Genomic DNA, 25,605 nt, shown 5'->3' on the forward strand with positions numbered 1-25,605 from the left:
AATAATAATTCATGATTATTTCACTCTTTATAGACATCATTTTATTTCATAATCACAACCCTTCAAGGAAGGGTTGCTATCAAATTTCGACATATGAGGAAACTAAAGTTTAAAGAGGTTAAATGACTGCTTACTGTGACATCATTTGTGAGTATCAAAGATAAAATTTGAACTCAGTATATCATGATTCTAAATCTATTCCTCTACTCATTATTCCACAGATAAAAGTACTTGCCTCGTCTCTAGGATAGTTCAGTCCTTTGAATAAGGCATCAGCCTCGATGTTCGAAGGAGGAATATTTTCTCTTGTCCCCTCTTTAAAAAAAATATGAGGATGTTCTTTATGCATTTTTTGGTTATAACACAATCATTTTGGGATAAATCTCCCTCCACTCCCTGAGGAACCTTCTCCTAAAGCAAAGAACAACTAATCAAAATATCAGCTATGTCTGCGATAGAGGCAACATTCCTCATCAACAATTCTCCACCTCACCAAGGACAGGACTGAGGCAAATTTTAGCACAATTTTCTTCTACAATTCATGAATGTTATGGACTGTGATCGCTGAACATTTAATAGGAACCTATGGAGGAAGGTAGCAAAATGAGCATTTATGTCATTCTCACTATGTTCCTGGCACTATGCTGAGTCCTTCTCACAAATATTACATTTGATCCTCACAGCAACCTTGCAAGGTGGGTGTCATCACCTCCTCCATTTTATAGTTGAGGAAACTGAAGCAAACAGAAGTTGTAATCTACCCAGTGTCTCAGAGTTAATCTGTCTAAGGTCAGATTTGAAATTGGGTCTTCCTGACTCCAGGACCAGCACTCTCTCCGTTGTGATACCAATTCCCTCTACTTAGATTCGGTGCAAAGGGAAATATTCATTATTCATCCTTGGCCTTGGTGGAAATTTAAAAGAAGGCAATTTAAGCTTGATGAAGGCAAAACTTTCTATGAGTGAGAGCTATCCTGGATAAGTTGTCTGGATAGTCTGTTCCCTTCCTTGGTGGGGGGAGGGCTTTCAAGAAGAGGATGGATAATCATTCCTGGGGGATCCCTTTTGTGCATGAGTTGACCCAGATGACCATTGTCCACAAATCCGGCTCTCAAATTCTGTGAGTCTTTGACATCTGGGCTTTTCTCATCTGAGGCAAATAGCAAAGAGGTGGTCATTTCAACAGACTCCTCACTGCAGACTAGGATGGTGAATCATGAATGGCTTCCATTAAGTGTTATGAAGAAATGTATCTAAGAAAGAGGAGCCAAGGTAATTGACTTTGGGCAGAGAATATAAGGGGCATCAATGGATGGAAGCTGCTAGGACAGCATCCAGCCCATTTCATCAGAAAATATCCCCGAAATCATTTCCTGTCTCTTGGCCCAGCAGCCCCCTCTTGAATGGAGTATGGCAGACATTCCCTGGACTCAGCAGCAACCTAGCCAGCCAGGCCAGGAAGTGAATGAATCCATTTGCCAATTAAAATGAAACCCCTCCAAAGGACCTGCTCACCCCAGACAAGAGAGATTTGTCTTCCTGGCAGTCTCCTTGGCCAGGATCCTTCTTCACTCTGTAACCCTCTAGAGAACAGACACAAACCTGCTCTCTGGGAAATGAGGCTGGGACAGAGCTTTTTCTTACTTCTCATTTACTCAATGAGTTTGAATTAATTTAGCCTGTATAAATCTTATATGTGCCTAGACTGTGTGCCCCTTGAGAGGAGAGACATTTTTTCCTTTCTTTGTATCCCCAGTGCCTAGAATGGTATACAGTAGGCACTTAATAAATGCTTGTGGGCTTGATATCACCAGTATTTAGAAGAGCGCCTGGAACATAGTAAGTGCATCATTCTCATTCTCATTAAAACTAGTCTTTGGAGAGAGATTTAAGATTTGAAAGGTACTTTACAAATATCATCACATTTGATCCTCACAACAACCCTCAGAAGTAGGTATGATTATTTTCCCATTTCATCCCATTTATTTATTATCCCACATTTTCCCATTAACAAATTTTAAAGATGAAGAACTAAGACCTAGAGACATAGAGTCACACAGCTAGTAAATGTTTGAAGATGTGTTCAAACTCAGGGTGTTCTTGACTCCAAATCCTGCATTCTATGCACTTGCCTTTGTTTTGTAAGCCTTAAAATGCTGTATAACTGTGAGCTCTTAATAGATGCTGATTGACTTGCTGACTTTCTGACAGTGTATTTCTTCACGGTCTTTTGGGGCTGCCCCAAGGCCTCATGGGTTTGACTCTGTCCCATCAGAGGACCCAATAATTTAACAGAGAGATAAGCTATGGTCAAAAATTATGAGATGTTGGCCCTTCTGCTGCCTTTCAGGGGGAAATGAGCTTTTCACCCCCTTAGGAAGTCTAAAATCAGTGAATGGTGACACAGGTCATCTTTTGTAATCGTGCTCTACTTTGAGACATTGTCAAGATAATTCAAATCAGCAATCATTTATGATAACAATAATATCTAGAACTTACACTTACAGAATGCTTTAACCATTGTAAATCCTTTATGTAGATCGTCTCATTCCATTCTCCCAACAACCTTGTGAGATAGGTGGCATCATTTTCCCCATTTTATTGATGAAGAAACTAAAAATGAAAGAAGATAAATGAGTTTCCTTAGCTCACACAACTAGAAAATGTTTGAGGCAGGATTTGGACTCAGGTCTTTCAGAGGTCAAGTCTAGCATTGTATCTCTGTGGTCTCTAGAGGGGATGCAAATCAATCAATCAATCAATCAACAAGCATTTATTAATCAGCATCTATGGGCCAGGGGTTGTGGGGATTCAAGTACAAAAAAAAATGAAAAACAAAATTTGCAATGAACTTACATTCTAATAAAGGGAACAATATGTTACCCCTTAATCCAATAAACTCTATGGCATCCTACTTGGCTCTGTAATTAAATAGAAAGCATGTTTGGTTTCTAAAAAACCCTTCTTAAACTCTTAACTTTCCAGTCTTTCAATACCTTTTACCGCTCCACATATTTTACAATCAAGGGACACTGGTCTTATCTCTGTGCCATGCTCTCACTGGACATTTTCACTGGTGTTCCCCCATGCATGGAATACTCTCCCTTCTCACTTCCATCTCCTGCTGACTTCCCAGGCTTTATCCAAAGATCAGCTAAAATTCCATCTTGGTTTTACTTTGGTTGAAAAAATTAATAAATAAGATTCCATCTTCCTCAAGAACTCTTTCCCAGTCCCTCTGAGATTGTCTCCAAGGTATCCCATCTGCATCTTGTTTGTAAATAGTTGTTTGCATGTGGTGTCTCCTAGAGATTGGAAGCTTCTTGGGGGCCGGGTCTGTTTTAGTCTTTGCATTCCTAGTGTTTAGCACAGGTCCTGCAAAAGAATAAAAAGACCTAGTTAAAAGAAATAATCAGGGAGACTTCATTTTACTAAAATGTACCATAGAGAATTAAGTAATACGAAAAAGTTTTTATAGCATTTTTCTCTGATAAAGACCACATTTAAAAAAATGTAGGAAACTGAGTCAAGATTATAAAAATAAGTCATTGTTCAATTAATAAATTACTGATTTTTAAAAAGAAGAAACCAAATATATGTATAGTCATATGAACAATGCTTTAAAGCAATATTTCCCTAACATTTTTGTATTATTAAATAATTCTCAATTACATATAACAATTTTAGGAGATTTTTTAAAATTTTGAGTTCCAAATGCTAAACTTCTCTCCCTCCACTTTCTCCTCCTTGAGAAGGGAAACAATTTAACAATTTGATACAGACTGTTCATATGAAGTCATGCAAAACATATTTCTATTTTATACATGTTACAAAAGAAAACAGACCATATATAAATATGATATATATGCATATATATAAAATATATATATATCGCACACATATACATATGTGTATATATGTGTGTGTCTCTAATATATAATGCTTTGATCTGCATTCAAACTCTATCAGTTCTTTTCCTGGTGGAGGACAGAATTTTTTCATTTTAAGTCCTTTGGAATTGTCTTGGATCACTGCATTGTTTGGAATAACTAAGTCTTTCATGGTTGATGGTCATACAATATTGGTTACCATATATAATGTTCTTCTTGTTGAGCTCACTTCACTTTGCATCAGTTCATATAAGTCTGAAAGCATACCCACCCCTGTCATTTCTTTTTCTAGCTCAGTAGTGTTCCATCACAATCATAGATCACAATTTATTCAGCTGTTCCCTGAGTGACTGGCATCTCCTCAGTTTCTAATTCTTTATCACCATGAAAAGAGCTTCTATAAATATTTTTATACATATAGTCCTTTTCCTTTTAGCTTTTTGGGATACAGACCTGGTACTGGTATTGCTGGATCAAAGGGAATGCATAATTTTATTGTCCTTTGGGCATAGTTTCAAATTACTCTCCAGAATGATTAAGGCAGTTCACAGCTCCACCAAGAATCCTTTAGTGTACCAATTTTTCCACATCTCTCCAAATATTTGTTATTTCCCTTTTCTGCCATGATAGCAATCTTGTTCCAAAAGCCTGTATCTTTGGGTTTATCTAACACTAGGTTACTATGGCCATTTACTACTGTGGATTGTGTACCCAATCTATTCCAGTGATCCCGAACTCTATTTCTCAGCCACTACCAGATTGTTTTGATAATTACCTCTTTGTAATACTCTAAATCACTATTGATAAAAGAAATGCTAATTAAAAGAACTCTGAGGTACTACCTCACTACCTATGAGAAGTGACAAATACTGGAGGGAATGAGGGAAAATAGTTACCTTGCTGCCCAATATGGCACTGAAACACTTTATCTCCTGTAGCTGGAGATGAAACAGTCCAGAAGCGTCTTCACTGGAATAAGTGTCTTCTGGGGATTCTCACCACTTTGGCTCCTCAGCATCACTGTGCTTTGAATGATTACCATTTGGACATATATTTTTTTCCTTTGTAAACTGCTGGTCAAGCTGGTTTTTGTTGGTTTGTTTGTTTTTCTTTTTTTATCACTTTTCCAGTTTCAGGCTTTGAACTTCAATTGAGGACAAGGTCTCTCCTTTCCTTGTGGTTGTCTGTCCTTTTCAAAAGTCTTGCTAGAAAACAATCTCTTAAAAATCTTCAGGGATTCATTTATCAAGTAGGGAATTAAGGGGAGAAAACACTTCACTCTATTTCATTCATTCTGTCTTCCTTATCACATGAACAGCCCAGTTATCATTCCCTTGCAATTAATAATCAAATATTGAAGCACCCCGGGAATGACTCCTGCTTCCTTGATTTCTGTAAGCTTCAATGCCCCTCCCCAGTGGGGGAGGCTTTAGAAAAGGGGACCCAGACTGCATGAATGCTCACCTGCCTCATCCTTTCTTTACTTATCCCCCCAGTGTTATAGCAGCAGCGAGGATGGGTTAGACTGCAGAACACCCCCCACACCCTACCACCTTTCCTCAAAAAACTATCGATCCCTTATGAGGAGGGGAAAGAGAGGGCCAAAGAGGCGGTCTGCCCTGAGCAGGACATGATGGCTCCTGGCTTGCTCAGATGTTTGTGGCTGCCCAGCTTTCTCTCCACCCTCCGCTGAACTCTGCAGCTGGTTTGTTTTGAGTGATATGCTACTCCTGAGAAATGCTGAGGTTTTATCAAATAATGGATGCGGTTCTTTGAACCTTCCATCCTTTTGATTCATTCCAAGCCCTTGGGATTTGAGTAGCTCCAGGACTGGCATTGGGAAGCAGATAGCTTGCATCCCAGGTCACAGATCTTTGGAGCCTAAATAATTGGGGCTTTTATTTTGGGAAAGAGGGGGGAAAGATTAATCTTGGATGATTGTTTGCAATTGGATTTTAGTTCTTTTATTTATTTTTTACTGTGCATGCTTATGTACTTACATGTGGCTTTTCCTTTTAAAACGTGAGCTCCTCTAGATTGGGGATTCTTCATTCATTATATTTGTATCTCCATCACTTATCACAGTGCCCAGCACACAGTAGGTCCTTAAGGCCTGTTGAACTGATTAAACAGAACTATAAGGGGCACATTTTTTAAAGCAGGTTCACAGTCCTCTTTCCCTCCTTGGATAGCGTGGGGTGCTGTACCCTAGTACAAGTGAGGGAGCACTCAGGCTAGACTTCAGTGAGGTGTGATTGCTCAGAGCTCTCTCCTCTGTTGGCCAGAGGGTGCTGTTATGGACTGCTGCCCTGTGGGCTGTCCAGAGCTAAAATATACATCAGTGGAGCCTGGTAGACTTTTGGCCAGTCAAGCTTTTGATGACAAAGCACTTGAAAATCATGGACTCCATCCAAAAAAAAAAAAAACAGCATGGGATCACTCACATATGGTCTGTCAGCATTTCTGGAGAAATTAACCCAGGCTCCAGGGAGCATTCACTCCCTCCCCACTCCTGCTTTTCTTTCATTACATTTTCTTTCTCCTCTCTGTCTCTCTTCCCTCTCTGTCATTTTTCCTCCCTCTCTCCTTCCTTCCTTCCTTCCTTCCTTCCTTCCTTCCTTCCTTCCTTCCTTCCTTCCTTCCTTCCTTCCTTCCTTCCTTCTTTCCTTCCTTCCTTCTTTCCTTCCTTCCTTCCTTCCTTCCTTCCTTCCTTCCTTCCTTCCTTCCTTCCTTCCTTCCTTCCTTCCTTCCTTCCTCTATCCCTCTCTCCCTTCCTCTCTCCCTTCTTCACTCCCTCCTTTCCTTCCTTCTTATTTCTGTCTGTCTACCTTTCTCTCTATCTTTTATCTGGTATCTTCCTATTTTCTTTCTATCTGTGTCTTTTCCCATATATGCCTCCGCCCCACCACCACCACCTTCAAGAAAAACAACACATAAGAAGATGAGATTTGGCTTATTTAAAATGAGACAGTGGGTCATAGACTCTCTGAACTTGGAAAAATTCTCATTGATTTAGCAGGCCCAATAATAACTGAACAGGGATTCAGACTTACAGAATTCAAATTAGGCCTTGAGCTCACAGCCTGAAATACATGAAAATGAGCTCTCACTATGGCACCTGACAAATGGTCATTCAGCCTTTGCCTAAAGCCCTCCAGGGACTAGAAATTCACTTGCCAAGGCAACCTGTACCACTTTGAGACAGCCTTTGTAATTAGCTGGTTGGGTAGTTTGTTTTCTCATACCAATCTTCAATTTGCCTCTTTTCCATTTTGCATCCATTGTTTTTGATTCTGACCTCTGGGATCAATCTGAACACTTAATCTCTTCCCATTTCCCACACTGGCTTTTCCAAAACCTTGCAGACAACTGTCCTATCCATTTCAACTCTCTAGGTTAAGTATCTCCAGTTCCTTCAGTCAACCCTCCCATGGCATGATCTTTAGGGACATCACCACCCTAGCTCTGGATGTTATCCAGCTTATCAGTGTCCTTCCAAAATCATGCCAAGACCCAAGCAAAGCACTCCAGACCTAATCAGGTCAACAAATAGAAATATTACTGTTCTCATTCTGAACCTTGTTGGTCATTCAGTCAGTCATTTCTAATTCTTCTTGAACCATAGCACGCCAGTCCCTTTTATCCTCTGCTATCTCTCAAAGTCTGGCCAAGTTCATGTTTGTTGCTTCCATGACACTTTCTTATCCATGTCATCTTCTGCTGTCTTTTCCTTTTGTCTTTCATCTTTCTCAACATCAGCATCTTTTTCAATAATTTCCATCTTCTCATTGTGTGACCTACATAGTTAAGCTTCAGCTTCAGTATTTGACCTCCCAGTGAATAACCTGAATTATTTTCTTTAAGTATTGATTGATTTGACATCTTTGGTATCTAAGAAACTCTCAAAAGTCATCTCTAGGAACACAATTTGATTGTGTTGATTTGATTCTACAGTGCTCTTGCTCGCTGTATAATCCAACTCTCACAGCCATATATTTCTCCTAGAAGAACTCTAGCTTTGGTTATATGGGCAGTTGTGAGCAAGGCAATATCTCTGCTTTTTAATGTGCTGTTGATTTGCCATAACTTTCTCTCTTAATTCAGCCAAGGATGGCAGGAACTTTTCTGTTAGCTGTGTTATATTGATTCAATTAAGTTTACCTTTTTTTAAACCTATTTTCATGAAATTGATTATTTAAGCCCAAATGATATCTACATTAAATTTCATATTATGTTTGCCTCATTGTTCTAATTTTTCATGTTCTTTGTGAATGGATATCTATTCTGTCATCCAATCTGTTACTGATCCCTCCCAGTGTTGGGCAATCTGCAGAAATATTGTGTGCCATCCAAAATTGTGAATAGAACATTAGGTCTTTTTATTGCATTTTGTTGGGGATCTCCCTCTAAGTTTCTATCAATCCAGTTTTAGTCATAACATTATAGATTTAGAGTTGGAAGGAGACCTCAGAGATCATTAGATCTACTCTCCTTCCCATTTTACAGGTAAAGAAATTGATATAGCTAGTAAGTGTCAAGGAAGAATTTCAAGTCAAATACTGACTCATTGACCAACTTTCCTTTCCAAATGAAAATCAAGAACATTTCTACCTATCTTTGAACTGTAGAAATCTTGCTTAACTTAATTTTTAAAAAATTACATTCTGAAGAAATTAAAGCTATCAATAGTCACATGAAAAAAATACTCTAAATCACTATTGATTAGAGAGATGCAAATCAAAACAACTCTGAGGTACCACATCACACCTACCAGATTGGCTAACATGACAAAACAGGAAGATGATAAATGTTGGAGAAGATGTGGGAGAGTTGGAACACTAATTCATTGTTGGTGGAGCTGTGACCTGATCCAAGCATTCTGGAGAAGAATTTGGAACTATACCCAAAGGGCTACAAAAATGTGTATTCCCTTTGACCCAGCAATATCTCTTATAAGACTGCATTCCAATGAGATCATAAAAATGGAAAAGAGTCCCACATGTATGGAAATATCTATAGTAGCTCTCTTTGTGGTGGCCCAAAACTGGAAATCAAGGGGATGCCCATCAATTGGGGAATGACTGAATAAGTTGTGGTATATGAATGTAATGGAATACTATTGTGCTATGAGAAATGATGAACAGGAAGACTTCAGAGAGACCTGGAAAGACTTATATGAACTGATGCTGAGTGAAAAGAGCAGAACCAGGAGAACTTTGTACACAACAACAACCACAGTGTGTGAGGAATTTTTCTGGTAGACTTAGTACTTCATAGCAATGCAAGGACCTAAAAAATTCCCAATGGACTTTTGAGGCAAAACGCCTTCCACATCCAGAGAAAGAACCATAGAATTGGATTGCAGAATGAAGCAGATCATTTTCTTTTGTGTTATATTTTCTTTAGTTTTGTTTTATGGTTTCTCCAATTCATTTTAATTCTTCTATTCAACATGACTATGGTGAAATTATATTTAATAAGAATGTATGTGTAGAACCTATATAAGATTGCATGCTGTCTCAGAGAGGGAGTGGTGAGGGAGGGGGAAAGGAGAGGGAGGGGAAACCCTAAGATATGTGGAAGTGATTATAGGACACTGAAAACAAATAAAATAATTATTTTAAAAAAATTTTTAAAAAAGAATAATTTCAGGACAAAAATTTATTTAAAAAAATGACATTCAGGACCTTAGCAGTAAACAGTGCCATTCTTTCCAGGGCTCTGGGGTGTATTTTGTTCAGGCATTGCAATTTGAACTTTTTGAAGTGCCTACTGCATGCTTACCAGTTTCTCATTTATCTTGGATTTCAATTGCCTGTGTGATATTTTTGTACTGTCCTTCCTGCCCAGAAAGTCTTTCTCTTTTCTTTCTCCTTCTCTTTCATTCAGTTTGCCTTTTTTATGGGAACCCATGTTTTGGGAAGTTCTTCCTGTTCTTACTGTAACCAGATGTCTAATGGTGATGTGAAAGCAATAGAAGGAAATGGAATCAGTTAAGAGGGACATAAAAAGGGAGGGAGTTTCAATATGGGCAAAGTCTATGTTAGCTTGCCAGATACATTTTTTTGGTTTTGTGATTGTTGAAAATCAATCAAGCACAGCTAATTTTGATCTTGATAGTAAGCTCCTTGAGGATGATGAGCATGTTTTTGCTTTTCTTTTGGGTGAGCTGGTATATGTAGACATTTATAGAACAGGATAGCTTCAGTCTGATGTCCTTTATTTTTGTGGACCTCCCTCTCTGGCCCACAGTTGTTAGGGGTTGAAACATTATTTTCATTAAATGCCTTACTCTCTATCTTCATGGTTCCTTCACCAGGAAGATCAAGTATATACTGTCTCAAAAACAGAGTGCTTTGACTCACTTTGGTTGAAGGGAGAGAAAAAATACTTAGAAGTATTATTAATGATTGCTTACTAATTTTCCCCCAAAGGAATGTGATGGAGTTAATCTCTCTCTTCTCCCACCTCAGCTTGAATATGTTTTCATTGGCATTTTTGGACTGGGCTTAATGATTTTGAGCCACAATTAAATATGGTTGGGGGCGGGGGCTGGTGGTGGTGAAAAGGATTCCTAATTGATCCTAATGTACATTTCATTTTGCAGAACTTGAGAAAGTCTTGCTGGGATAAGGTGGGACACTTTTTTGATCTGCCTGACTTCTTATCATGGAAGGCAACTGGTGTCATAGCCAGGTAGGTGAATTGCAAGTTGTATCCTGTTTGTTCTCATCCATTCTCCTGCCCAAGAAAATGTCTGTGTGTAGGTACAGATTCATGCTGATATGACTTTTAAAATTCCTTTTGACTGGACGTACTATTTGGACATCTGTATGTGATTTCACATACTTGAAACATCTTGAAACTATCTTATAGCTTCCACTGCTCCTACCCCAGCACAACTGTTCTGGGAAGGCTTGGGGTTTGCGTATGTTCAGCTAGAACAATTAGGTAAGGACTGGATACTTATGAGTGAGATTCAGGCAGAGTGCAGCCTCAGATGAGATTGACTCAGAGTCAGCAAAGGCTGGCCTTACCAGCTGTTTTGGTTTGAAAGAAGAAAACATTCCTCCATCAACCTTTGATATTGAAAGGGGAATAGAAGGTTACTTTTAGAGGTAGATGGACATGTGTAGGCATTGTTGTAGAATTTATGTTGGGTTCCTGTAGAAAAGCAAGAGTTATAGGTACTCAGAGCCAGTGGCTCTCTGGGGCTCTTGTTTCATCCATAAGGAGCTTACAATTCAACCCAATTAAATTCAACAACCATTTGTTTTAAGTACAGAAGCAGCATGGCATAATGGATAGACAACCAGTCTTGGAGTCAGGAAGTCCTGGTTCATTTCCTGACTTGAACACCTACTGATTATGTGGTCTTGAATAAGGCATTTAATCTCTTAGTGTCCCAGGCAACTCCATAAAATTAAAAAATCTAAACCAGGTGCTAAGGGGGGAATTTCTTCACCCGAAGTGTCACACTATTGAAACAACAGCACAGATCTGGAAAAAAAATACATGCATATACATATATACTATATTAATCTCATACATCATATACAATTTCAAATTACAAAATTATTATGTTAATGTATCATGTTATATATTATATAGTATAATATATGGATATTACTATACTAATATTATATATGATATGATCTTATATAATCATTATATTGCTATTAATATGTGATGGTATAAATTATATAATGTTACATATTATATATAACTGTACTTAGTGATTGCGATACAAAGACAAAAATGAAACTGATCTTGCCCTCAGGGAATTTCCATTCTAAGAGAAGAAAATAGCATGTTAGGAGCCAGTTAAGTGCAGCAAAAAAAAAGTGCTGAACTTGGAGTCAGCAGACGTGTTCAAATCATGGCTCTCTTATTTATTACTTTGATCCTAGGAAAGTTACTTAATTTCTCTGAGACTCAGTTTTCTCAACTATTTAATGAGAGAGGTTATACTAAGTAGCACAGGGCATGAAGATCTGGACTTGGAGTCAAGAACTGAGTTCAGGTCAAGATGGCTAAGCTCTTCCCCAACTCGCCCCTCCCCCCAAACTCCTTTAAATAATGCCATAAAACAATTCCTAGAGCAGCAGAACACACAAAAAGATGGAATGGAATAATTTTCCAGCCAAAGACAACTTAGAAGATTGGTATGAAAGGTCTGTTAGACTGGGATGAGAGTGGAGCACAGTCCAATGCAAGAGGTGCCAGCACAGATCCAGCCCCAACAAACCAGGAGCAGAATTTGGGAGTCACTGAATCAGCAATGGAAGAAACTGCTTCCAGACTTCTCAGTCCACAGACATTAAGGAAGGGTGGAACAAATCGTAGAAGGAGATTAAAGGAGTTTCTTTGCTGGACTGACAGTACTCTGCTGCTTTTCCCTTACTCAGATCTGGGTCACAGTCCTGGATGGCAGTCTCAGGATGAGGACGATCACTAGTACAACAGAACTTGTGGCCACAGTGGAGCAGGGACTCTGGTCACAGTTCCAGGGCAGAAAAGAGTACTTGTGGTCAGTCACAGACAAGAGTACAGGTCAGAAGAGTGGTAAACACACCTTGCCTTAGACCATACCACCTTGGAAGAAATGAAAACTTACAGTTCTATAGAGGTATCACTGAAAATAGCTGTACAAAACAGTAAAGCTTTGAATAATGTTCCTTCCACTTTGGAAGCAGAGCCTCAATTTAACAAAGAGTTAAAAGTCAAAAATAGAGTGAGAAAATAAGCAGATAACAGAAAAAAAATCTGACCATAAAAAGTTACTATGGTGAAAAGGAAGATAAAAACAGATTCAAAAGAAGACAGTAAAGTCAAAGCTCCTACATAAAAAAACCTCCAACAAAAATTTGAATTGATCTCAGGCCATGGAAGGGCTCAAAATGATTTTGAAAATCAAGTAATAGAGGTAGTGGAAAAATGGAAGAGAAATGAGAGTGTTTCAAGAAAATCATGTAAAATGAATCAACAGCTTGATAAAGGAGACATGAAAAAATACTGAAGAAAATTACACCTTTAAAAACAAACTAGGCCAAATGGTAAAGGAGGAACGACAACTCAATGAGGAGAAAAATATCTTGAAAAGCAGAATTGGTTAAATTTGAAAAGAGGCACACAAATTCACTGGGAAAAATAAACTCCTTAAAAATTTTTGTTGTTTGTCTTTCCATTTGAAGAGGATCATGGTATCAGGGAGGGGATGGCATGACTTCCAAATGATTTGGTTTTAAGTGAGGGATTTCTGTACAAAGTCACCAACCTCACTTTCTCCTCCAGAGTCATCTGGGTCCAGTGACAAGATATAGATCATAATGACTAGAAATGCCCCCCTGACTTAAAAAGTAGAATTGGCCAAATGAAAAGGAGGTATAAAAGCCCACTGAAAAAAATAATTCTTTAAAAAATAGAATTGAGCAAATGAAATTAATGATAGTTTCAGGAGAGAGAATTAAAAAAATTATTGGACTACTTTGCCAAGCCTAGAGGCCTGTATTGGGCTACCCGAGTCTTTCTTACCTCACCTCCCGAGGTCTTTGGCTGGCCACGCCGGATGCACGTATGAGAGAAAGGACGTTCCAGAGTCGAACAGGGGTTGAGCTTTATTATAGGGTTTCGGTTACAAGTGCAGGGGGGTCTTCCTAGGAGGAAGAGGGGGAGATTTCCTAAGGAGGCTAAGCTTAAGGGATTGGAAGTAGAAGTACAAGCGGGGAGAGAGGGGGAGGGGAGAGAGAAAAGAAAAGAAGCGGAGCCCTACTTTTCTCTTTGGCTCCACACGTGCTAAGAGAGCTTTTAGGCTTCCTCAATCCTACTTAGTCTTCAACCACACAGTTTGCATCTCAATACCGTGCTGTTAGGTAACTAGGTGTGCTCCAATCCGGGACAACCTCGAGGGCAGGGAGACTCCACCCATCAGGTATCTCCGGGGGAGAGGCGGGAATACCCGAGCTAGCCGAGCTAGCTCGGTCTGACCTTCTCGAACCCCCGCTGTTCATGGAGGGCCTCGTAAGACTCTAAGATTTAGAAGTCCCACTTTTACCTGCCCGAGACTGTCCACACGGATTTGAGCTTCCAGTCCCAACACTACTTGAAAGCCATGATTTTAAAAAAAGAGCCTACATATCATCTTTCAAGAAATTATCAAGCAAAACTGCCTTGATATGCTAGAATCAGGGGTAAAATAGACATTGAAAGAATCCACCAATTACCTCCTGAAAAAGATCCCAAAATGAAACCTCCCAAGAATATTATAGCCAAATTCCAGAGCTCCTAGATCAAGGAGAAAATGTTGCAAACAGCTAGAAAGAAATAAAATTTCAGGGATAGTGGAACCACAGTCAGAAGAACACAAGATTTACCAGCTTCTACCTTAAAGGATTGGAGAGCTTGAAATGTGATATTCTGAAGGGCAAAAGAGCTAGGATTACGTCCAAAAATCACCTGCTCAAAAAAACTGACTATTGTCCTTTAGGGGGGAAATGCCTATTCAATGAAATAGAGGACTTTCAAGCATTCTCTTTGAAAAGACAAGAGGTGAATAGAAAATTTGACTTTCAAAAACAAGACAGGAAAGGGAAATCATAAGGGACTTAATGAGGTTGAATTGCTTACATGCCTACATAGGAAGATGATACTTGTAACTTATAAGAACTTCCTCATTATTAGGGCAGTTAGAAGCAGTATATATAGACAGAGGGCATAGTAATGAATTGAGTGTGAAGACATGATATCTAAAAAAATAAAATTAAGGGGTGAGAGAGGAATGTACTGGAAGAAAAGGAAATGGAGAAATACAATAGGATAAATTATCTCACATAAAGGAGGCAAGAAAGATCTTTTACAGTGGAGGGGAAGATGGGAGAGATGACATAGAGTAAGTGAACCTTACTCTCAACAGAAATGGCTCAAATACGGTATCACATTACACATTCGACTGGGTGTAGGAATCTATCTTATCCTATAGGAAAGTAGGAAGGGAAGGGGAAAGTGATAGAAGGGATGGTGGATTGGGGGAGGAGATAGTCAGAAGCAAAATGCTTTTGAAGAAGGACAAAGTGAAAGGAGAGAGAGAATAGAACCAGGGGTGGGGAACCTGCAGCCTTGAAGCCACATATGGCCCTCTAGGTCCTCAAGTGTGGCCCTTTGACTGAGTTCAAATTTAACAGAACAAATAACCCTAATTCCTTTTTTAATTGGATGTGCTCTGTGAAGTTTAGATTCAGTCAAAGGGATGCATTTAAGTTTGTAGAGGGACACATGTGACTTTGAGGTCACAGGCTCCTTACCCTTGGAATAAACAGAGGGGGAAATAGGGTGGAGGGAAATACAGTTAACAATCATAACTGTGAAAATATTTAGAAGGAAGTACAGGTCTCATTCCTCAAACACACAGAGAAATTTCTGAAAATAAGAACCATTTCCCAACTGACAAGTGGATATTTATAGATAATCAAAAGATATGAACAGTTTTCAGATGAATTAATCAAAGCTATGTATAACCATATGAAAAAAATGCTCTAACTCACTATTGGTTGGAGGAACGCAAATTAAAACAATCCTGAGTTACTGCCTCATACTTATTAGGTTGGCTAATAGGATGGAAAAGAAAAGTTGTGAATGTTGGTGGGGATATGGGGAAAATGAGACATTAATGCACTGTTGGTGGAGTTGTGACCTGATTCCACCATTCTGTAGATCAGTTTGGAACAAGGGCTATAAAACCATGCATGTGCTTTGACCTAGTAATGCCACTACTAGGTCTGAATTCAAAAAGAGATTTTAAAAAAAGAAAAGGACCCCTATGTACAAAGTTATTTATAGAAGCTCTTTTCTGGTGCCAAAGAATTGGAAATTGATGGGATGCCCATCATTTGGGGAACCTCTGAACAACTTGTGGTATGTAATCATGATGGAATACTACTATGTTATAAGAAATAATGAACAGGATGCTCTCAGAATAACATGAAAAGACTTAGATGAGCTGATACAAAGTGAAATGTATTGTGTAGATAGTAACAGCAAAATTATAAGATCATCAGCTGTGAATGATTTCTCTGATTTTCAACAATATAATGATCCAAGAAAACTCTGAAGGGCTTATTAGGAAAAATGCTATCCATCTGCAGAGATAGAACTGAATGGTGTCTGAATACAGATTGAACTATATTTTTTTTGCCTTATTTTCCTTAAGGTTTATTTTTACTTAGGAGGGGGGTTCTATGTTTTCTTTCATAACATGACTAACATGGAAAAAGTTTTACATGATTACTTGCCTTCTGAGTGGGGAGAGGGGCAGGAGGAAGGAAGGGACAGAATCTGGAGATCAAGTTTTAAAAGTGAAATGTTAAAAATTGTTTTTACACATAATTGGGGAAAATAAAAAACTAAATATACTAAACAACAAAGAAACAAACAGAAAAAGAAGCCCTCACAAACTTACTAGCTGTGTGACCCTGGGCAAGTCATTTAACCTATGCCTATCTCAGTTTCCTTGTCTGTAAAATGAGGATGATAATAGTACCTACTTCTCAGCGTTGTAGTAAGGCTCAAATGAGATAATGTTTGTAAAGTGCCTGGTGCACATATTAAATATTTAATGAACGCTTATTCTCTTCTTTCCCCTTTTCTTCTAAGACCTCTTTCCCCTTTAAGTCTATGATGCTATGCACAGAAATAAGTAAAAAATAAACAGAAATTATTTTGGTAGGATTAGAAAAGTAGAAAGTACTAGAACAGTAAAGTACATTTCTTTCCTGAAAGTGTCCAGCTCAACTCACCTGAGTTGCCCATCCTACTTGACCCTTCTTGGAACTTTCTCATGAATCTTTTGATGAACTTATGGATCCCCTTGTCTTGAGACATGCATTTGGAAATCCCCATTGCTTTTCAACAAAGTACACATACTGTAACTCAAGCTTGGGTCACATCCTTTAGATATCTCTAAAATTTGCATCAATTACATAGTTATAGCTGTCATAAATGCTCAGTGGGTGAGTTTCTATATCTATGGAAGCTGGATTTTAAGTCTTAAAGGAAATCAAAAGGGTTGTTATTCTCCCCTCCATTATTATGGAATGCACAAAACTGGGATCCTGTCATCCTTATGGGAATGGTTCATAATTAAAGAGTTGGGAAGGCACAAAACAATGGGGGAGGGGAATTTTCTGTTAAAAGACAAATGGGCACACAAAATATTTGTGGGAGGCAAATAGCAAACACCGTAAGCTATTGTGTATGACGGTCATCGCTGTTATTTAGAGTGAGAAGCCAGGAGCAAACATGCTATTTGGTCTGAGCGTCTTCTGCCTATCTCTGTCTCTGGGCTGCAGCCCTCTGCTCTCCAGGGAGTAGAAGAGGGTATGAGATTTCACCAGCAATAAGCAAGGGAGATAGAATATCCTTGCTTTCTCATGTACTCCATTTCTCAGGCTAACATGTACCCGCCATGAAGTTATCTTTGAATGTAGGTTCTCAGGGACTTATGCTTGTTCACATAGGCAGCTGCTTGGCAGGATAGGCTTTTTTTTTTTTTAAATTTTTTTTATTTTTTAATGTTTAACAATCACTACCATACAATTGTGATTTTATCCCCCCCACCTGCCCCCCACTCCCCCCCTCCCTCCCCACGACTGCATACAATTCTGTATAGATTCTACATATACTTTCCTATTGAGTATATTTTCACTATAGTCATGCTATGTAGTCAGACTAAGATAAATGAAAGAAATCGTATAACAAATCAGAACATGATACACAAACACATACACATACACAAACATGATCTGTTACATTATGTGAGTGACTTCCATATTTCTCTCTCTGAGTGTGGAAGGCATTTTGCCTTGAGAACCACCATTGGGATTTTTTTTTTTTTTGTAAGAAGTTCTTGTGTTATTACAAAAATCTAAGTCTACCAGAAAAAACTCTCACACACTGTGGTCGTTGCTGTGCATAAAGTTCTCCTGGTTCTGCTCCTTTCACTCAGCATCAGGTCATATAAGTCCTTCCAGGCCTCTCTGAAATCTTCTTGTTCATCATTTCTTATGGCACAATAGTACTTCATTACATTCATATACCATAATTTATTCAGCCATTCCCCAATTGATGGACATCCCCTTGACTTCCAGTTTTTGGCAACTACATAGAGTGCTGCTATAAATATTTTTGTACATGTGGGACCCTTTCCCATTTTTATGATCTCTTGGGGATATAGTCCTAGTAGCGATATTGCTGGATCAAAGGGTATGCACATTTTTGTAGCCCTTTGGGCATAGTTCCAAATTGCTCTCCAGAATGGTTGGATGCGCTTGCAGCTCCACCAACAATGAATTAGTGTTCCAACTCTCCCACATCCTCTCCAGCATTTATCATTTTCTTGTTCTGTCATGTTTGCCAATCTTATAGGTGTGATGTGGTACCTCAGAGTTGTTTTGATTTGCATCTCTCTAACCAATAGTGATTTAGAGCATTTTTTCATATGATTATAGATAGCTTTAATTTCTTCTTCTGAAAATTGCCTGTTCATATCCTTTGACCATTTATCAATTGGGGAATGACTTGTATGATTATACATTTGGGTCAGTTCTCTATATATTCTAGAAATGAGGCCTTTATCCCCGAGCTTAGCTGTAAAAATTCTTTCCCAATTTACTACATCCCTCCGGATTTTGGTTGCATTGGGTTTGGTTGTGCAAAAACTTCTCAGTTTAATGTAATCAAAGTTACAGGATAGGCTTTTGAAACATCACTTTGGCCCAACCATGGAGGATGAAGTCAGGAAGAGTAGAATGGTGAGGTTAGTGATTGAACCAACCAGTCCTACTTGCAGTGACTGAGAAGGAAAAGCTGAGGGTAAAAATAAATATGAAGTATAATGGATAGAGTGATAATTTTGCAATTGGGAAGACATAGATTCAAGTCATCTCTGATGGAGTGTTGGGCTTAGAGTTCTGGGTTCAGATCCACCCCGATACTTAGTAGCCATGTGAACATGAGCACAGTTCTCTCTTTGAGTTCAAATCGATCCTCAGATACTTACTAGCCATGTATTTCTGGGCAAGTCATTTAATCTCTTTGCCTCAATTTCTTCCATGGTAAAATGGGTTAATAATAGCACCTACATCCCAGAATTGTTTCAAAGATCAAATGAGATAATAATTGTATATGTGTGTGTGTGTGTGTGTGTGTGTGTGTTTGTCCTTCATTGCCAAAGAAGACCATGCCATCAGAGAAATAATGACATGACTTGCACTTGACTTTGTTTTGAGTGAGGGAGGGCTGTGCAGGTCACCAGCCTCACTTCTCCTCCAGAGCCATCTGAATCCAGTGACCAGATATTCATCAGGATGACTGGAGATGACCCAGGATGAGGCAGTTGGGGTTAAGTGACTTGCCCAAGGTCACACAGCTAGTGAGTGTCAAGTGTCTGAGGTGAGATTTGAACTCAGGTCCTCCTGACTCCTGCAGTGGTGCTTATCCGCTGCACCACCTAGCTGCCTCTAATAATAATTGTAAAGCACTTGGCAAAGTATCTGACACGTAGTAAGTTCTATATAAATTTTTCCTATTATTATCTGTTAAATGGAAGGCTTGTACTAGATAATCTCTAAAACCACTGATCCTAGTGTTAATCAATAATTAGTATAACTGGAGTAAATTTCTAACCAAGTCCTAGGGACAATAACATGAGGAAAGTAGTTCAGTTTCATCTTCTTGGGATCAAGAGAGAAGACTATAACCCTGCCCATGTAATGGGAATAAATTCTCCCTGGGTTGAAGAAAGTAAGTTGGCATCATTCATGCTAAGATCAAATTTGATGTTTTGTGCAGAAGAGTTATAGGCTGTTGGGCCCAAGCAGTCTGCAAAAGACCCTGGAAACTACTGTGCAAAATACTAGGGGCTACTTTTTTTCCTTTTTTTTATTATTCTAAGGAGACAGAGTCAAGGCTAATCAGATCAGATTTCAGATTTCCTTGAGTATTTGAAAATGGTTTTCTTGGCAGCGACTTCCTGTAAGGGATCCTCTTCTTTCTCTTTCCTGTTTTATATCCATGTTCCTGGGTTTTCCCTTTCTCTTGGGTGCCCCTTTTTTCTCTTAGGTTATTGTTTTTCTCATCTGCAATGTACCTCCCCCCTTCCCCACTTCCTGTCTGTCACACCAAGCCTTTAGGTGTGCTCATTTCAATTGTAACTCAACCCCACCAGATTTCAGCTAAGATCCTAGCCATTAACACTTAAGTGCTTGGTGCCAGCCAGGTTACCACTCTTCTGCTAAACAGCTGGCTGTGGAAACAATGCTCTGATCCAGTCCTCTCAACTAAATCTCTTCTTGGCATCCAGACACCTTAGCATGATATGCTTTCTTTAATTGATTAATTCATTTTTCATATGTAAGTTATTTAATCTTCCTGGAACCCTTTAAAGGTTTTGGAAGAAACAAGAACCTTCTTCTTTGCTGCTGGGATAGGACAGTACAACTGTCATTTTAATTGGTTATATGCCCTATACACACATATACACAGATACATACCACCACAATGACCACTGTGTGCATGGACTGACCTTTGCCTCTTCCTTCAACTTGAGATTTAAAACAAGAAGGGGCCCTAGAAGCCAAGTATTCCAGTAACACCATTGGATAAATGAGAAAACTGAAGTCCTGAGAATTGTGGTTGCCTGTGGGTACTCTAAAACTTTCAAAGTTTGACTAGAGAAGATGATCATCTTTCCTTGCCAATGAATAACCTTATAGTTTGCCTAAAGAGAGAAAATACTTTTCTCCTTTTCTAGTTCATGTATGTTTTTTTTTCTACTGCCAATTCCTTAAGTAAACTTCTCATACACCAAGAGTTAATAGCTTATGAGATTTTGCAGGCCATCTTTTCCAACACTCACATCAAAACTGAGGAAACCAAGGTCCAAAGAAAGGCAGCGACCCATATAAAGTCAAGCAGCTAGTAAGATCAGCATCTGGCCCATAGTAAGAGTGTAATAAATGTTTGTGCCATTGAAAGAAGTAGAACTCTGGTTTAGGCTACTCTCAGTTGACTATGGCAGGGGCATCTTATATAAAGTAAGTAATTCTGAATTGTGCGTATTATGTAGTTGGAGGTTGGGGGGGCAAGGCTTTTGGTTCTGAAATCCGCAGGTGAGAAAAAGACCCCACAGTGACTCAGGTCTACATGGCACTTTTCAGAGCTGCTTGTGACAAGTTTGTTAGCTAAGTGACATATAACCATCATTTTAGGGATGAAAAAGTCTAGAAAGTGAAGCAATTGGCCCAGGGTCATACCACAAGCAAGGACCACATCTTATAATAATGATAATAACAATAATAGCAACTAACATTTCTATAGCACTTAGTAGGTACTAGGCCCCGTGCTGAACACTGTGACTTATAATCTTCTTTGATCCTTTACAACAACCTTGGGAGGTAGGTGCTATATAAGAAAGTGAGGTAAACAGGTTTCAGTGACTTGCCCAGGGTCACACAGCTGGTAAGTGTCTGAGCCCAGATTTGAACTCAGGTCTTCCTGACTCCAGGCTCAATGCTCATTCCTGTTTTCCCTGCTGGAGTCAGTAACACTATCCCACAATTAGTTTGTGTTTATTGTGTCTGTACTACTTCCTCTGTCAAGGTTGTTTCTCTCCTGTAGAACATAAGCCCCTTGAGGGCAGAGATTTTAATCACATTTTAATCACTAGAACAAAGTAGACACTTAGACACAGTAGACCAGCAGAACTACAACAGACAAGTAGATGCTTGTTGAAATTAATTGAATTGGAGAACCTTAGAATTGATCCAGGTGAATCAGAGTTTTGTGTTCTAAATGATCTGAAATTGATCTCATTTTCTGCTCATCCACTGTATAAAAAGTCAGAGGCATGAATCGGACATTCCAAAATTGTGACATTTTTATAACCACCTATCACTAATAGGTCACAGAAGCAAATAGAGATACAGGATTTTGGTCTTTGGGGCATGTGAGAATCACAGAATTTCAAAGTTGGAAAGGACTTCAGAAATCCTATAGTCTCCTTGAAGACTGACTAAGAATCCCCTCTTTCATTACCCCTCAAAGAGGCTTTTTACTTGTTAGATTAGACTTCTAGCAAGGATAAACCCATCACTTCCTAAAGATGCTCATTATATATTGTTGATAGCTCTAATTGTGAGGCTCCCTCTTCCCCCACATTCATTTGAAGTCTTCCTCTCTGAATTGTTTTGTTCTTGATTCATGTTAGTTTTTCTTTTTTTTTCTTTTTTTCATTTGAGAATTGATGGCTACATCTATCCCTTATCACGTCTAGTACATACCTTGAATGTGGTATCCAATAACTGCTTCACAGAGTCACAGCTGGAAAAGGCCGTAGAGGCCTCTCCATGCAATTGATAGCCAATGAAGAATCTACTCTTCAAGACACCAGAGAAGTGGTCAACTCCTCACTAGAAAACTGCAGTTATTGAGAGAACACAATAGTTCTCATTCCACAGAAATTACAATTGAGCAAATGGAAGCTAATGATAGATTCAGGAGAGAGATTATAAACATTATTGAACCACCTGAAAACCATGATTTAAAAAAAGAATCTAGACATCTTTCAAGAAATAATCAAGGAAAACAGCCCTGATATTCTAGAACCAGAGGGAAAATAGAAGTTGAAGGAATCCACTTATCACCTCCTGAAAGAAATCCCTAAATGGGGGGAGAGGGGTGTGTGCAGACAAGATGGCTGAGTAGAAACAGGGACCTGCTAGAACTCTCCCCCAAAACTTCTGAAAAATCCTATAAAAATGACTCTAAATAAATTCTAGAGCAGCAGAAGCCAAAAAAAAAAAAAAAAAAAAAAAGGGAGACTGAAGGAAATTTCCAGCCCAAGAAAATCTGGAAGGGAAACAGAAAAGATCTGTCACTTTGGGTTGTGAGCAGAGCATACTAGAATGTGGGTCATGTCAGCATGTATGGAACTGGAACAAGCGTTAGGAGTTTGAATTAGTAGAGGCTGCTATGGTTTCCGGACTTCTCAACCCACAAATGCTAAAAACAACTTCAAAGTTCAGTGGGAAAGTTCTCTTACCTTGCTGAGAGGATAGCATGGTCCAGCCCAACCCTAGCCCCACGGCAGTGGCAGCCACTGCTGAAGAAGAGGCTGCCTCTGGAGCCCTCCACATAGCAAAGAGCTCAAAAGTCAAGTAATAATTATCTGGAAAAATGAGCAAATGGGGGGAAAAAGGAACAGATTATAGATTCTTCCTTGGTGAAGAGGTATTTTCTTACATCATTGGTGACAACGAAGATCAAAACATGCAACCAAAAGAGATAACAAAGCCAAAGCTCCTGCATCCAAAGCCTCCAAGAAAAATTTGAATTGGTCTCAGGTCATGGAAGAACTCAAAAAAGATTTTGAAAATTAAGTAAGACAAATAGAGGAAATATTGGGGAGAGAAATGAGAGTGAAACAAGGAAATTACGAAAAAAACAAGTCAACTGCTTGTTAAAGGAAACCCCCCGAAATGCTGAATAATACCTTTGAAATTGGACTGACCCCAATGCAAAAGAGATCCAAAAAGTCTGTGAGGAAAAGAATGCCTTAAAAAAGCAGGACAGACCAAATGAAAAAAGAGGTCCAAAAGCTCACTGATGAAAATAATTCCTTAAAAATTAAAATGGAGAAAATGGAAACTAATAACTTTTTGAGAAATCAAGAATTTATAAAACAAAACCAAAAGAATGAAAAATAGAAGACAGTGTGAAATACCTCTTTGAAAAAACAACTGTCCTGGAAAATGGATACAGTAGAGATAATTTTAAAATTATTAAACTACCTGAAAGTCATAATGAAAACAAAAAGAGCCTAAACATCATCTTTCAAGAAATTATCAAGGAAAACTTCCCAGATATCCTGAAACTAGAGGGTAAAATAGAAATGGAAAAAATAGATGCCAAAAGGCAAACTTCTAGGAATACAGTAGCTAAATTCCAGAGTTTCCAGGCCAAGGAGAAAATATTGTAAGCAGCCAGAAAGAAAAAAAATCAAATATTCTGGAAACGCAATCAGGGTAACATAAGATTTAGCTGTTTCTCCACTAAAGAATCAGGGGGCTGAAATATGATATTCCAAAGGTCAAAGGAGATAGGATTAAAACCAAGAATCACCTACCCAGCAAAACTGAGTATAATCCTATAGGGGAAAAATGATTATTCACTGAAATAGAGCACTTTCAAGCATTCTTGTTGAAAAGACCAGCGCTAAACAGAAAATCTGACTTTCAAATAGAAGAATCAAGAGAACCATGAAAAGGTAAACAGAAAAGAGAAGCAATAAAGTGTGAACTGTTTACATTCCTACGTGGAAAGACGATATTTATAACTCATAAGACCTTTCTCAGTATTAGGATAGTTGGAGGGAATATATATGCATGTATATGTACTTCTATATGTATGTATGTACATATATGTGAGTATATATGTATATGTGTGTACATTTATATATGTATGTATATGTGTGTATGTATATGTATATACATGTGTATACATATGTGTGGACAGAGACAGAGGGGACAGGATGAGCTAAATATGAAGGGATGATATCTAAAAGAGAAAATTAAGTGTTGAGAGGAATGTAGTAGGAGAAAGAGAAAGGAAGGGGTAGAATATAGTAAATCAATCTCACATAAAAGAGGCAAGAAAGAGCTTTTAAAACGGAGGGGAAGAAGGGGAAGATGAGAGGGAATAAGTGAGCCTTCCTTTCATCAGATTTGGCCCCAGGAGGGAATAATATACAAACTCAATTGGTTATGGAAGTTTATTTTACCCTACAGGAAAGCAGGGGGAAGGGGATAAGAAAGAGAAGATAATAGAAGAGAAGGCAGATTGAAGGAAGGGGTAATCAAAAACAAATACTTTGGTGGAGGGTCAAGTCAAAGGAGAGAACAGAATAAATGGATGGTGGGACAGGATAAAGAGAAATATAGTTAGTCTTTCACAACATGACTGTTATGGAAATATGTTGCATGGCTACACATGTATAATCCATATTGAATTGCATGCCTTCTCAATAAGGATGGATGGGGAGAGGAGAAGGGAGAAAATGTGGAACTCACAGCTTAAAAATGAATGTTAAAAACTGTTTTTATGTGTTACTAGGAAAAGCAATGGGGTATAAAAATCTGTCTTATCCTACAGAAAAATAGAAGGGAAGGGGATAAAAGAGCAGAAGGGTGTGACAAAAGGGAGGGCAGATTGAAGGAAAGAATAATCAGAATAAATGCTGTTGTGGGGTAGGTAGAGAGGTGGAAGGGGGAGAAAATTTGATATTCAAAATTCTGTGGAAGTGAGTGTTGAAAACTGAAAATAAATAAATTAAATAATAAAGAAAAAAAGAGAAAAAAGAGAAATCTGTAAATGAAAACTCCCTGGAATATTATTGCCAAATTCCAGAGCTTCTTGGTCAAGGAGAAAATAATGCAAACAGCCAGAAAGAAACAACTCAAACATGATGGAGCTACAGTAAGGTTAACACAAGCTTTAGCAGTTTTTAAATGAAAGCAATAGAGGTCTTGAAAGATGATATTCTGGAAGGCAAAAAAGCTTGGAGTACAACCAAGAATCACCTACCCAGAAAAACTGAGTATAATCCTTTAGGGAGAAAATGAATATTCAATGAAATAGAGGACTTTCAAGCATTTTTGATGAAAAG

General features: G+C 38.5%; 1 protein-coding gene across 14 annotated transcripts in view; it reads left to right on the top strand.

The window, feature by feature from the left end:
- The window catches only part of FGGY (FGGY carbohydrate kinase domain containing), a 537,121-nt gene that overhangs the window by 68,928 nt on the left and 442,588 nt on the right, over nt 1-25,605 (top strand). For all 14 annotated transcript variants that reach the window (XM_072649657.1, XM_072649652.1, XM_072649650.1 and 11 more), the window contains one exon: nt 10,498-10,586. In XM_072649657.1, coding sequence (XP_072505758.1) covers nt 10,498-10,586 — 89 coding nt within the window. The remainder of the gene's footprint in view (nt 1-10,497; nt 10,587-25,605) is intronic.

This window comes from Notamacropus eugenii, chromosome 2 (genome assembly GCF_028372415.1).
Source record: "Notamacropus eugenii isolate mMacEug1 chromosome 2, mMacEug1.pri_v2, whole genome shotgun sequence".
NCBI classification, from domain to species: domain Eukaryota; kingdom Metazoa; phylum Chordata; class Mammalia; order Diprotodontia; family Macropodidae; genus Notamacropus; species Notamacropus eugenii.